The following is a 14,790-nucleotide window of genomic DNA, read 5'->3' as shown; positions in this document are numbered from 1 at the left end:
AATGTTAGCTAGGCTGTAAACTTCTTGACTTCATGAACACAGAGATTTTTGCCAATTTTTATTCTTTGCTTTATCACCAGCACCTGGCACATAGTAGGAACTCAAAAATATTTGTTAAAAGAATGAATAAGTAGAGTGAGCACACATACCACCCGATAATAACACACACTTATGTAGTTTTTAAGAACTATTTATGGCTGTATCATTTCTCTAGTTGTACTTAGTAATACCAACCTACAGATAGCTGTTATATCTATGTTTCTGTATTAAATTTTTCCCTTTTCAGGGTGGAATTGCTTTTAAGGGTGAAAGAGGTCCCCCTGGGAACCCAGGTTTGCCAGGTCTCCCAGGAAATAGGGGGCCTATGGGCCCTCTTGGTTTTGGCCCTCCAGGCCCACCAGGTGAAAAAGGCATACAAGGTGTAGCAGGAAATCCAGGCCAGCCAGGAATACCAGGTGACTTTATTATGGTTGTTTTGTTTTTAGTTTGGTGCTTAAAAGCAGAAATGTATTTATTATCTTTTGGCCATTCTTGGCTTCTTTTTATGAGAGTTGTGTTTCCGTCGCCATTTATATTTGGGCCTTTTCGGAGCTTCTTAGCAGGGAAACATAAGTGTGTGTGTGTGTGTGTGTGTGTGTGTGTGTGTGTGTGTGTGTGTGTTTTAAGAGGGGCTTCTCTTTAAATTTTTTGACTATATTTATTGTTACTGTTGTTGTTTTTAAGTGCATGATATATATAATGTACATGATATATATAATGCAAAGTTTAACAAATATAATGGAAACACACACATAACGACCACACACGTCAAGAAACAACATTGCCAGCATCCTCGAAACCCCTATCCTCCTCTCTCTGTTCTTTCCTAATCATAATCCCCTTCCATTTCTCCAAAGGTAAACACTGTCCTGACTTTTGCATAATTTCCTTCCATATACAGTTTTATCACCTAGATATGTATTCCTATCAAAGTACTTTAATTATGCTTCTTTTTGAGTGTTATATTAATGGAAGCATAGGGTAAGTATTCTTTATGTTAACTTTGTGTATGGATATAGCATATTCATTTTCACTGCTGTACAGTATCCCACTGTGTGTGTGTGTGTATCACCGTTGCTTTATGCATTCTATTGTTAATGGACAGTTGGGTTATTTATAGTTCAGGCCTATTATGAATAATGCTTCTATGTGCATTCTTTTATATATATTTCTGGTGTACATGTGCATACACTGATCTGTGACAGAGATCAGCAAACTACAACTCTGGCCCTCCACATGTTGTCATAAATGAAAAGTTTATTTGAACACATCCACAGCCATTCACTATTGTTTATGCTTGCTTTTGCACTACTACTGCAGAGTTGTTGTTGCTACAGAGACCAGATGGCCCACAAAGCCTAAAGTATATGCTGTCTGGTCCTTTACAGAAAAAATTTGCCAATCCCTAGGCTAGGGTATATATTTAAGATTAGCATTCTTGAGACATAGAATAAATGCATCTTCCAGCTGTACTAGATAATTCCAAACTACGTCCAAAGCAATTGTACCAATTTATACTCCCACCAGCAGTATTAGAGGTTTCTTGTTGCTCTGTATCCGCATAAGTATTTTGTATTGTTAGACTTTTTCATTTTTGCCAGTCTGTTGAGTGTGATATATCTCATGGCAGTTTTATTTTATATTTCTCTGATTATATTAATGTTTACCACCTTTTCATATGTTTGTTGACCATTTGAATTTCTCTTTGTGAAATGTCTATTCAAGTGTTTTGACCATTTTTTCTTTTGGATTGTTTCTTTTTCTTATTGATTTGGAGGAATATATATGTGTGTGTGTGTGTATATATATATATATATATATAATTTGTATTAGTTCTTTATTAGCTATTTATTTTGTAAAATCTTAATTCACTATGGCTTGCCATTTTCACTCTCTGTATGGTGTCTTCAATGAACAGAAATCACTTTGAATGTAGTCAAATATATCAACCTTTTCTCTCTCATGGTTAGTGCTTTTTATGTCATGTTTGAGAAATCCATCTTTGTCCTGAGCCTATTTCAAATTCTTATTTCAATTAATGAGAAGTAGTTGTACTTGGACTTTGCACACATAAAACCTTAACCAAAACTAGTTAACCAAAAATAAGTATTTTTCTTTTGACCTACATTTAGAAAATATTTTTATAGATGCCTAATATTTTTATAGATGCCATCTTCATGGAAACCTTTAATACTGTCATCTACTTTTATCTTTGAAATTTCATCCTTCTGTTTAGTATCTTCCTTGAAAATATATACAGGATTGTTTTTCTCATGGATTTTTGTTAGTTTGAATTTTTAGAAGATTGTAAGTACTTTGTTTTTTGTTTTAATTAGCGGAGATCTTTAGTCAAGTGAACACTTCCCATTCACTATTAATTCCCACTTGTTCTTAGGTCCTAAAGGTGATCCAGGTCAGACCATAACACAGCCAGGGAAGCCTGGCTTGCCTGGTAACCCAGGCAGAGATGGTGAAGTAGGTCTTCCAGGTATGTGAGGAATTTATTTGACCATGTCTTCAACACTTGTTGGTTTCTGTCTTTGGCTACTTCCAAAAAACTGCTGTTTCTCCGTAGGTGAACCTGGACTCCCAGGCCAGCCAGGTTTGCCAGGTATACCTGGTAGCAAAGGAGAACCAGGTATCCCTGGAATTGGGCTTCCTGGACCACCTGGTCCCAAAGGTATGTAGGACTGGGTAGCAGGCAAGGTAGGTTAGCTGGTTAGTATGATATTATTCTTTGATATAGCTCACAAAACAGATAAAGTATATTCGTGCAACTTTTTTCTATGTGCAATAAAGAATGTAAAGGGAAAGTCACAGCATGTATGTACTATAGTTTCATTGTCTTTATGTAAAACATTCCAGACAAGAAAATATCTAAATCCTAGATATGCAAAAATGATATACAAGCTTTAAATATCACAGTAATTATTGTCTTTTGTGTTCATCACTGTATTTTCAGGGCTCAGAAAAGTCCTGGCACGTATTAAGCGCTCAATAGATATTTGTTAAATGAATGAATTGTATTAAACAGAAAACAGATTTATTGCACACTTATATCCAAGTAATGTTTTATCCTAAATCATATTCTCTTGATTTACTGAAATTTTTAGGGCTGTTGCTTCAGTTATGCTTTATTCTTCACAGAATTTCTTTTCTCATGAATGGCAAGAGTGTGCATTGGTCTGAGATCAGTGCTTAAACATGTCCTTACTCATTTATGCTACATGACTTCAAAAGAGTCAGATTTGATTTTATGTGTATATATGTGTATAATATCTGCGATTTTTTTTTACATCTTTATTGGAGCATAGTTGCTTTACAATGGTGTGTTAGTTTCTGCTTTATAAAAAAGTGAATCAGCTATACGTATACGTATATCCCCATATCTCCTCCCTCTTGCATCTCCCTCCCACCCTCCCTATCCCACCCCTCAAGGTGGTCACAAAGCACTGAGCTGATCTCCCTGTGCTATGTGGCTGCTTCCCACTAGCTCTCTATTTTACATTTGGTAGTGTACGTATGTCCATGCCACTCTCTCACTCCGTCCCAGCTTACCCTTCCCCATCCCTGTGTCCTCAAGTCCATTCTCTATGTCTGCATCTTTATTCCTGTCCTGCCCCTAGATTCTTCACATCCATTTTTTTTTTAGATTCCATATATATGTGTTAGCATACGGTATTTGTTTTTCTCTTTCTGACTTGCTTCACTCTGTATGACAGTCTCTAGGTCCATCCACCTCACTACAAATAACTCAATTTTCTTTCCTTTTATGGCTGAGTAATATTGCATTGTATATATGTGCCACATCTTCTTTATCCATTCATCTGTCGATGGACATTTAGGTTGCTTCCATGTCCTGGCTATTGTAAATAGTGCTGAAATGAACATTGTGGTACATGACTCTTTTTGAATTATGGTTTTATCAGGGTATATGCCCAGTAGTGGGATTGCTGGGTTGTATGGAAGTTCTATTTTTAGTTTTTTGAGGAACCTCCATACTGTTCTCCATAGTTGCTGTATCAATTTACATTCCCACGAACAGTGCAAGAAGGTTCCCCTTTCTCCACACCCTCTCCAGCATTTATTGTTTGTAGATTTTTTGAAGATGGCCATTCTGACTGGTGTGAGGTGATATCTCATTGTGGTTTTGATTTGCATTTCTCTAATGATTAGTGATATTGAGCATCCTTTCATGTGTTTGTTGGGGATCTGTATATCTTCTTTGGAGAAATGTCTATTTAGGTCTTCTGCCCATTCTTGGATTGGGTTGTTTGTTTTTTTGATATTGAGCTACATGAGCTGCTTATAAATTTTGGAGATTAATCCTTTGTCAGTTGCTTCATTTGCATATATTTTCTCCCATTCTGAGGGTTGTCTTTTCATCTTCTTTATGTTTTCCTTTGCTATGCAAAAGCTTTGCAGTTTCATTAGGTCCCATTTGTTTATTTTTGTTTCCATTTCTCTAGGAGGTGGGTCAAAAAGGATCTTGCTGTGATTTATGTCATAGAGTGTTCTGCCTATGTTTTCCTCTAAGAGTTTGATAGTGTCTGGCCTACATTTAGGTCTTTAATCCATTTTGAGTTTATTTTTGTGTATGGTGTTAGAGAGTGTTCTAATTTCATTCTTTTCCATGTAGCTGTCCAGTTTTCCCAGCACCACTTATTGAAGAGGCTGTATTTTCTCCATTGTATATTTTTGCCTCCTTTATCAAAAATAAGGTGACCATATGTGTGTGGGTTTATCTCTGGGCTTTCAGTCCTGTTCCATTGGTCTATATTTCTGTTTTTTGTGCCAGTTCCATACTGTCTTGATTACTGTAGCTTTGTAGTATAGTCTGAAGTCCAGGAGGCTGATTCCTCCAGCTCCATTTTTCTTTCTCAAGATCGCTTTGGCCATTCTGGGTCTTTTGTGTTTCTATACAAGTTGTGAAATTTTTTGTTTTAGTTCTGTGAAAAATGCCATTGGTAGTTTGATAGGGATTGCATTGAATCTGTAGATTGCTTTGGGTAGTATAGTCATTTTCACAGTGTTGATTCTTCCAGTCCAAGGGCATGGTATATCTCTCCATCTGTTGGTATCATCTTTAATTTCTTTCATCAGTGTCTTATAGTTTTCTGCATACAGGTCTTTTGTCTCCTTAGGTAGGTTTATTCCTAGGTATTTTATCCTTTTGGTTGCAATGGTAAATGGGAGTGTTTCCTTAATTTCTCTTTCAGATTTTTCATCACTAGTGTATAGGAATGCAAGAGATTTATGTGCATTAATTTTGTATCCTGCTACTTTGCTAAAATTCATTGATTAGCTCTAGTAGTTTTCTGGTAACATCTTTAGGATTCTCTATGTATAGTATCATGTCATCTGCAAACAGTGACAGTTTTCCTTCTTGTTTTCCAATTTGGATTCCTTTTTTTTCTTTTTCTTCTCTGATTGCTGTGGCTAAAACTTCCAAAACTATGTTGAATAATAGTGGTGAGAGTGGACAACCTTGTTACTGATCTTAAAGGAAATGGTTTCAGTTTTTCACCATTGAGAACGAAGTTGGCTGTGGGTTTGTCATATATGGGCTTTATTATGTTGAAGTAAGTTCCCTCTGTGTCTACTTTCTGGAGGGTTTTTATCGTAAATGGGTGTTGAATTTTGTCAAAAGCTTTTTCTGCATCTATTGAGAGGATCATATGGTTTTTCTCCTTCAATTTGTTACTATGGTTTATCACATTGTTTGATTTGCGTATATTGAATCCTTGCACTTCTGAGATAAACCCCACTTCATCATGTTGTATGATCCTTTTAATGTGCTGTTGGATTCTGTTTGCTAGTATTTTTTGAGAATTTTTGCATCTATGTTCATCAGTGATATTGGCCTGTAGTTTTCTTTCTTTGTGACAGCTTGATCTGGTTTTGGTATCAGGGTGATGGTGGCCTCATAGAATGAGTTTGGGAGGGTTCCTCCCTTTGTTATATTTTGGAAGAGTTTGAGAAGGATAGGTATTAGCTCTTCTCTAAATGTTTGAAAGAATTTGCCTGTGAAGCCATCTGGTCCTGGGCTTCTGTTTGTGGGAAGATTTTTAATCACAGTCTCAATTTCAGTGCTTGTGATCGGTCTGTTTATATTTTCTATTTCTTCCTGGTTCAGTCTCAGAAGGTTGTGCCTTTCTACGAATTTGTCCATTTCTTCCAGTTTGTCCATTTTATTGGCATAGAGTTGCTTGTAGTAATCTCTCATGATCCTTTGTATTTCTGCAGTGTCAGTTGTTACTTCTCCTTTTTCATTTCTAATTCTATGATTTGAGTCTTTCCCTTTTTTTCTTGATGAGTGTGACTAATGGTTTATCAATTTTGTTTATCTTCTCAAAGAACCAGCTTTTAGTTTTATTGATCATTTCTATTGTGTCCTTCATTTCTTTTTCATTTATTTCTGATCTGATCTTTATGATTTCTTATCTTCTGCTAACTTTGGGTTTTTTTGTTCTTCTTTCTCTAATTCCTTTAGATGTAATGTTAGGTTGTTTATTTGAGATTTTTCTTGTTCCTTGAGGTAGGATTGTATTGCTATATACTTCCCTCTTATAGGTACTTTTGCTGCATCCCATAGGTTTTGTGTCATATTGTTTTCATTGTCATTTGTTTCTAGGTATTTTTTGATTTCCTCTTTGATTTCTTTAGTGATCTCTTGGTTACTTAGTAGTGTATTGTTTAGCCTCCATGTGTTTGTATTGTTTACAGATTTTTTCCTGTAATTGAGATCTAGTCTCATAGTATTGTGGTTGGAAAAGATACTTGGTACGATTTCAGTTTTCTTAAATTTACCGAAGCTTGACTTGTGACCCAAGATATGATCTATCCCGGAGAATGTTCCCTGAGCACTTGAGAGGAAAGTGTATTCTGTTGTTTTTGGATGGAATGCCCTTAAATATCAATTAAGTCCATCTTGTTTAATATGTCATTTAAAGCTTGTGGTTCCTTATTTATTTTCTGCAATTGTTTTTAGATCACTTCCAGAATTATGTAGTAGGTCTTTTATCATACTGTATCCAGATGTAAGCAGAAGAAAAGTTTCTCTGCATTTTTGTGTTGGATTCATTCCTTATTTTTAGTTCTGTCTCGTTGGTAATAGCTTTGATTTTCCTTAGAAGAGCATATCTTCCACACACATTAGCCCTATATGACAATAATAGGGGACCATATGGTGATTGAGAGAGAATATCAGGTATCTGTACGGCTTAGTCTGAAGTAGTCATCTAGAATGTCATTGTGGTTTTACCATCTTACTCTAGTCACTAAGCATGATTGAATAGGGTGAAAATGTGGGTTTGGGAGTTTGGGTATCTTTCTTACAGTGTCTTCTCTTTGGAGATTAAAAAATGGCTTCTAATTTTACAGGTTTCCCTGGAATTCCAGGACCTCCAGGAGCACCTGGGACACCTGGAAGAATTGGTCTAGAAGGTCCTTCTGGGCCACCAGGCTTTCCAGGACTAAAGGTCTGAGACATTTTAATTTATTTTTTATTCTTTTTCTATTCCCCCTACCTTCCTTAGCCTTCTCTATTTTGATTTAGACATCATCCCAAGGCTTCACTGTATAAATAAAACTTAACTTATTGTATTTTTATTTAAAAATATTTAATTCCAAATACTTTTTAATAGTCCAAGGGGTCAAATTTGAAGGAAAAAAAAGAAGTTTCTGAACCTGTTTAGAGTGACTGGTTATATGATGAGATGAGATGAGAGAATACAGTCATCAGCTTCCCCTGTGCTTTTCTGTAATACCATCATTCCATTTAATCTCTGTCCATGTCTGTGTGATGTTTGGTTGAAATGGTGTTGAATATCATGCCAAGTACTTCTCATACATTTCCCCTCTGTCCCAATTCCATCCCAGATACTTAATGCAAATCATTGCTATTGACTTAGTACTAATAATGGTACTGTGTTTAAGTTGGTTTCTGTCCCTCTTACTACATTTTAGCTAATGTAAAATTTTCCTTAGTCAGTCTTCAGCAAACTGCCATGGTACGTAATTATCCTAACTGTTCCTGTATTTTCTCTGTGTTTAATTAATTTAAACTTCCTGTGTTTTTATGATTACTATCAATAACTTTTTTCCATGGGAAGAAAAATTGACCATGGCCACAGTTGTCATGAGAAATCACTTCTCTATTGATTGTTTTTATTTTATTATTAACCTTTTCAAATGAACGCAAAAGTAAAAGGAATAATACAGTGAACTTTCATATATCCATCACTCAGATTCCAAATTATCAAGATTTTATCATATTTGCTTCATCTACGCTTTTTTTCTTTGCTGAAGTATTTTAACCCAAATCTCAATACTGTGTCATTTCACCTATAAATATCTATACTTCAGTATTCATCTCTAAGTAAACAGACATTATATAGAAAACCCACAATTCTTTTATCATACTTAGTCAAATTTAAAATAATCATCTAATACAGTACCCAGTCTGTAATCATATTTCATCACTTTGGTTCTTTAATCTCATGCTGTCTCAGTTATTTCTTTTTTGTCCTGAAACCAGACCAAATAATTCAATTTGTTTTACTAAGCCCAGTTTCCTATCCTTCCAGATGTTCTGTCCTGCATGCCAATTACTTTTCATTTAATTATCCTACTCCCTTTACCATGGCGGGGGGGATATTACCTTGTATTTTCTGCTTTAAATTCTCTGTAGTAAACAGTAAACACCAAGAAAGTCATGGAAGTCTTTGTTGTGTCTTATCATGTGTACGCTCAAGGGAGAACCAGGATTTGGGCTACCCGGGCCACCTGGGCCTCCAGGACTCCCAGGTTTCAAAGGAATACTTGGTCCAAAAGGGGATCGTGGTTTCCCAGGACCTCAAGGTCCTCCAGGACAAGCTGGCTTGGATGGGCTACCTGGACCAAAAGGTATGGAGGCTGTTGCTACTTCTCAATTTGCTTTTAAATTTATAGAAATTTAAAACTGTTGTGACAGTTTATGGGTGATAATCCCAATTAACTAGAAAGCCTATGCTGCCACTCTATCATGGCTTTTTGTTTTAATCCTCCATTGGTATATGTTGTGTTTTATTTCATTGTATAGATGATACAATCATATATGTATTGAAGTAACACTTTTGTAAAGGTCTTCCCTTTACCCCATATCCATCCATTATGTTCCTCCCCATCCTATATGTAGCCATTTTTTAGTTACTTATTTGTCCTTCTGGTATTCCTTCATACAAATACAAGCCAATAAGAATATGAATATATATATATTATATATATATATATATATAGTTTAACATCTTTATTGGAGTATAATTGCTTTACAATGGTGTGTTAGTTTCTGCTTTATAACAAAGTGAATCAGCTATACATATACATGCATCCCCATATCTCCTCCCTCTTGCGTCTCCCTCCCACCCTCCCTATCCCACCCCTCTAGGTGGTCACAAAGCACTGAGCTGATCTCCCTGTGCTAAAGAAGAATAAAGAATATATGTATTTTTATTTACTACCTTTCTCAAAAGATAGAGTACTACCTTTTGCACTTTTTTCATTTAACTTTATATTCTAGAGAATCCTCCATGTTAGTACATAGAGATTGTGGTTTTTTAAAAATAGTTGCCTAGTATTGGATTGCTTGGGTATGCCATGTTTTATTCTACCAGTTGCTAGTTGCTAGACTGTGTTTTTGGCAATATTTTCTTATTAGAAATAATGCCACACTGAATAATCTTGCATACATGTTATTTCATGTGTGTACAGGTGTAATGTTAGAATAGAGTAATAAAAATGGGTTTTCTGAATGGAAGGGCAAATGCATTTCTAGATATTGACAGATTCCTCTCCATTTGTACCTTTTTACACTCCCCCCCCAAAATGTATGGGTGTGCTTGTTTCCCCACAGCCTTGCTAAGTGAGTATGTTGATAAACTCTTGGATTTTTGCCAAACTGTTGGAAACAAGTAGGTATCTCAGTATAGTTTTTTAAACATTTTATTGTGAAAAATCTCAAACACACAGAAAAATTAACAAGAATTGTACAGTGAAAACCCATCTATCTACCACCTAGATTCTACAATTCACATTTTATCTCTCTGCCAACATTTAATTTTTTTTTTTTCTTTGCGATACGCGGGCCTCTCACCGCTGTGGCCTCTCCCGTTGTGGAGCACAGGCTCCGGGTGCGCAGGCCCAGCGGCCATGGCTCACGGGCCCAGCCGCTCTGCGGTATGTGGGATCCTCCCGCTCCGGGGCACGAACCCATGTCCCCCGCGTCAGCAGGCGGACTCCCAACCACTTAGCCACCAGGGAAGCCCCGGTGGGGCTTTTTAAAAATTTTTAAAAGTTTTTTATATAAAGCAAAGTAGAAAGAATTTTACAGTGACTACTGTATACCCACCATTGATATTCTACTATCAACATTTTACTATGCATGATTTGTCACGTATTTGTTCATCCCTTTCTACTTTCACTGACTTATTTTTAATGCGTTTCAAAGTAAATTACAGTAGCAATGCACTTCTCCCTAAATACTGCAGCATGCATGTCTATGGTTGTTCTTTTTCTTTTGATACACTACCAAATGTAAAATAGATAGCTAGTGGGAAGCAGCCACATAGCACAGGGAGATCAGCTTGGTGCTTTGTGACCACCTGGAGGGGTGGGATAGGGAGGGTGGGAGGGAGGGAGACGCAAGAGGGAAGAGATATGGGAACATATGTATATGTATAACTGATTCATTTTGTTATAAAGCAGAAACTAACACACCATTGTAAAGCAATTATACTCCAATAAAGATGTTAAAAAAATGAAATGTGCAAATCTTAAGAGTACATTTTCTGGATTTTAACAGATGCATACTCCTGTTTAACCAAACCCCTATCAAGATATGATCCCAGAAATTTTCCTTTTGCCCCTTTTCTCAGTCCTAACCCCAATATCCACAGTGGCAACCATACGGTAATGATATTTTTCATCAAAAATTAATTCTACCTGTTCTAGAAATCCTTTGGAATTATACAGCATGTACTTTCTTTGTAAGGCTTCCTTCACTCAGATTATTGTTTTTGAGATTCATTCATGTTGTTGTGTTCATCAGTAGTCCTTTTTTTTTTTTAATGAGCATTTCATTGTATAAGTATACCAAAGTTTGTTTATCCATTCTCTGTTGATGGACACCTGGGCTGTGTCAAAGTGTTTGGCTATTATGAGGGAAACTCTTAAGAACATTCTTTTACAACTTTTTTTAATGGACATGTGCTTTCATTATGCTTGAGTAAATACCTAAGAGTAGAATTGTTGGGTCATAAGACAGGTGCATGTTAGTTGTATAAGACACTACTAGACCTTTTTCGGGGAACCCTTGTACATCGTTGGTAGGAATGTGAATTGGTACACCCACTGTAGAAAACAGTATGGAAGTTTCTCAAAAAACTACAAGTAGAACTACCATATGATCCAGCAATCCCACTCCTGGGCATATACCCTGAGAAAACCATAATTCAAAAAGAGTCATGTGCCAAAATGTTCATTGCAGCTCTATTTACAATAGCCAGGACATGGAAGCAACCTCAGTGTCCATTGACAGATGAATGCATAAAGAAGATGTGGCACATATATACAGTGGACTATTACTCAGCCATAAGAAGGAACGAAATTGTGCCATTTGCAACAACATGAATGGACTTGGAGGGTATTATGCTTAGTGAAATAAGTCAGACAGAGAAAGACAAGTACTGTATGATAGGACTTATATGTAGAATCTAACAAATAAAACAAAATAGTGAATATAACAAAAAGGAAACAGTCTCACAGAAATAGAGAACAAACTAGTGGTTACTGGTGGGGAGAGGGAAGGGGGAGGGGTAAGATAGGGTAGGGGATTAAGAGGTACAAACTACTATGTACTATAAAATAAATACAAGGATATTATTATTATACAAGGATATATTGTACAGCACAGGGAGAATATAGCCAATATTTTATAATAACTATAAATGGAGTATAACCTTTAAAATTGTGAATCACTGTGTTGTACACCTGAAACTTATATAATATTGTAAATCAACTATAACTCAATAATAGAAGAAGGAAATTACTAGACTTTTTCCCAAAATGGTTGTATCATTTTCTAACCAATACGGTATGAAAGTTTCAGTTGTTCCACATTCTCTCTAACATTTGGTTTTATTAGTCTTTTCATTTTTGAATTTTAGTAGGTATGTAGGTAACGTATTTTGGTTTTAGATTTCATTTCCCTGATGGCTAATGATGTTGAGCTCTTTTACATGTACTGGTGAATTATTTACATATTCAGATATTTTTCCCACTTTAAAATATGGGTTGTTGGACTTCCCTGGTGACGCAGTGGTTGAGAGTCCGCCTGCCGATGCAGGGGACATGGGTTCGTGCCTCGGTCCGGGAAGATCCCACATGCCGCAGAGCGGTTGGGCCCGTGAGCCATGGCCGCTGAGCCTGCGCATCCGGAGCCTGTGCTCTGCAACAGGAGAGGCCACAACAGTGAGAGGCCCTCGTACCGCAAAAAAAAAAAAAAAAAAAAAAAATATATATATATATATATATATATATATGTTGTTTCTCTTTTTATTGTTAAGTTGGAAGTGACCTTTATGTATCCTGCATACTGGTTCTTTGTCAAATACATGTTTATGAGTATTTTATCCCTATCTGGCTTGCCTAGTGTATTTTGATGAGCAAAAGTTTTAATTTTATTGATTTTTCATTTATCAATTGTTTTCTTATTTGATGATTATTTTCTGTGTTTTATCTAAGAAAACTTTCCCTGTCCCAAATATATTCCTTTTTATTTTGTAAATTTTATAGTTTTAGCTTTTATGTTGGAGACTATCATCCATTTCAAGTAATTTTTGCTTAGTATCATTTATTTAAAATAGCTCCCTCCTCATTGGATTATTTTGGTGTCTGTGTCAAAAATCAAACGACTGTTTATGTGTGGGTGTATTTCTGTGCTGTCAGTTCTGCTTATCTATCTTACTATCCTTAAGTTCCTACCAACTGTTTATATTACAGTAGCTTTACAGTAAGACTTGATGTCAGGTAATATAAGTTCTCCAACTTTTTTCTTTTTTAAAAATTTATTTGGATATACTAGGTCCTTTTCCTTTACTCTCAGGGTAGTTTAAAATTTGTATTTCCATTATTATGAGGGAAATTGACCATCTTTTCATATATTTAAAGGACATACATATTTTTTCCTGTAAACTGCTCATGTCCTTTGCTCATTTCTTTATTGGTTTCTTCTATCCCCTTGATTTTGATTTCCCTAATTATGTATATGAATAGAATTAGTCTAACTGGTTTGGCAATTGTTTTTTTTTTCTTTCTGGTTTGCAAGGAAGTAGACTCTCCTGGTCAACGTTTTGGCCTCCAGAAAATAATCTGAAGAACCCCATGCTTCTGAAACATGTTGGATTGATTCCTATTAAAGCAATAAAACAGCATTGCCAAATTTAACCAGCCTATATTCTGCCAGCAAGAGCCCCAAACTAACCCAATACAAATTGTTCTCAGATAAGCGCTTTAAAAAATACCTTCCTGTCTTTGAGTACACAATTCTGGCTGGCTATAAACTGTAACATTCAAAGTTACAGATAGTGTTTCCCATCAGTTACCTCCCCCAGGTTAAACCTGTGACCCCCCCAAACTTGCAGATAGAAACATTTCAAATGATAAGCTATGTGGCAAACAGTCTCCATATGGAAATTACTCACTCATTATACTTTGTTTATGAAAATATCCTTGAGACAGAGGTTGGGAAGAAAGGGGTTGAAGCCCATTTTAAACTTCAGCTCTTTATCAAGCATTTGCCTAACCTTTGAAAGGAAGTATAGGATCCCCATATCCTAATAGGAATCATTCCCAAATATTAAAACCTCAGTACAGTTCCTAAGGTGCTAGGAAAAAAAGAATTTGGGGCTTTCTGCCACGTAATTCCTTTATTCCTCAAACATTCATTATGTTCTTATTCTGTGTCTATTACTACTTGAATCGTTAGAAACACAAAGGCATAGACTCTGCTCTTGAAGATCTCAGAGATTGTTCTCTACTATAAGAAAATCTAGGTGGTATCACCATGATAGTGTTTATCTCAACCAGAACTTTTATGAATATGTAGCACTAATGTTTTGGACCCATAGACCATAGTCAAAACACAGCAAGCAGATCACAATAAAAGTTCACCCACCAGATATACTTACACCAGTGGCTGGGTATCAGAACTTAGTGACTAAACTATAGGAGAAATTGGTACAGCATCTTCAAGGCAACATAGTGACCAATAATAAATTAATAAGGCTAATATCCATCAGGAAAGAACTATAAGAGGAAGAAAATGTGCTTAATACTGAACATTGGAATCATTAAACAAAAAAGAAAAAAATGATGACTTTGGAAGCATTTAGTTTACCTCATATGTTAACTTTTGTTCAGGGCCGCATCTAAGGTGCCTTGGGAAGCTTCATATACAAGGTGACATTTGAACTGAATCTTTAGGGAAGGATGTTCCAGGTAGCAGAATTACGTGCAGAATATCATTGTGACAAATAGAATGGTGTGTTTGTAAATATTGAAACAAATAATAAATAAAATATAATTTGCAAAAAATCTATATCATATCTAGAAATTAATAAAACAAAATGTGCCTAATGTATTTGTGGGAAAAATTAAAACTCTATTATTAACAGCTTGAAACTTGTGTTTTGAAAAATGGTAGAATTAATTGGT

At 35.8% G+C, this 14,790-nt stretch overlaps 1 protein-coding gene across 1 annotated transcript in view; it reads left to right on the top strand.

Moving 5' to 3' along the window:
* COL4A5 (collagen type IV alpha 5 chain) overlaps window positions 1–14,790 on the top strand; it is a 218,670-nt gene that overhangs the window by 143,069 nt on the left and 60,811 nt on the right. Inside the window, exons 25-29 of the mRNA XM_067722504.1 lie at window positions 287–455; window positions 2,435–2,527; window positions 2,615–2,719; window positions 7,423–7,520; window positions 8,796–8,946. Of these exons, the coding sequence (XP_067578605.1) occupies window positions 287–455; window positions 2,435–2,527; window positions 2,615–2,719; window positions 7,423–7,520; window positions 8,796–8,946 (616 nt within the window). The remainder of the gene's footprint in view (window positions 1–286; window positions 456–2,434; window positions 2,528–2,614; window positions 2,720–7,422; window positions 7,521–8,795; window positions 8,947–14,790) is intronic.

The sequence above is a fragment of the Pseudorca crassidens genome, chromosome X, assembly GCF_039906515.1.
Source record: "Pseudorca crassidens isolate mPseCra1 chromosome X, mPseCra1.hap1, whole genome shotgun sequence".
NCBI classification, from domain to species: domain Eukaryota; kingdom Metazoa; phylum Chordata; class Mammalia; order Artiodactyla; family Delphinidae; genus Pseudorca; species Pseudorca crassidens.
The sequence above is the reverse complement of the archived record's forward strand: the minus strand, read 5'-3'. Positions and strand labels throughout refer to the sequence as shown.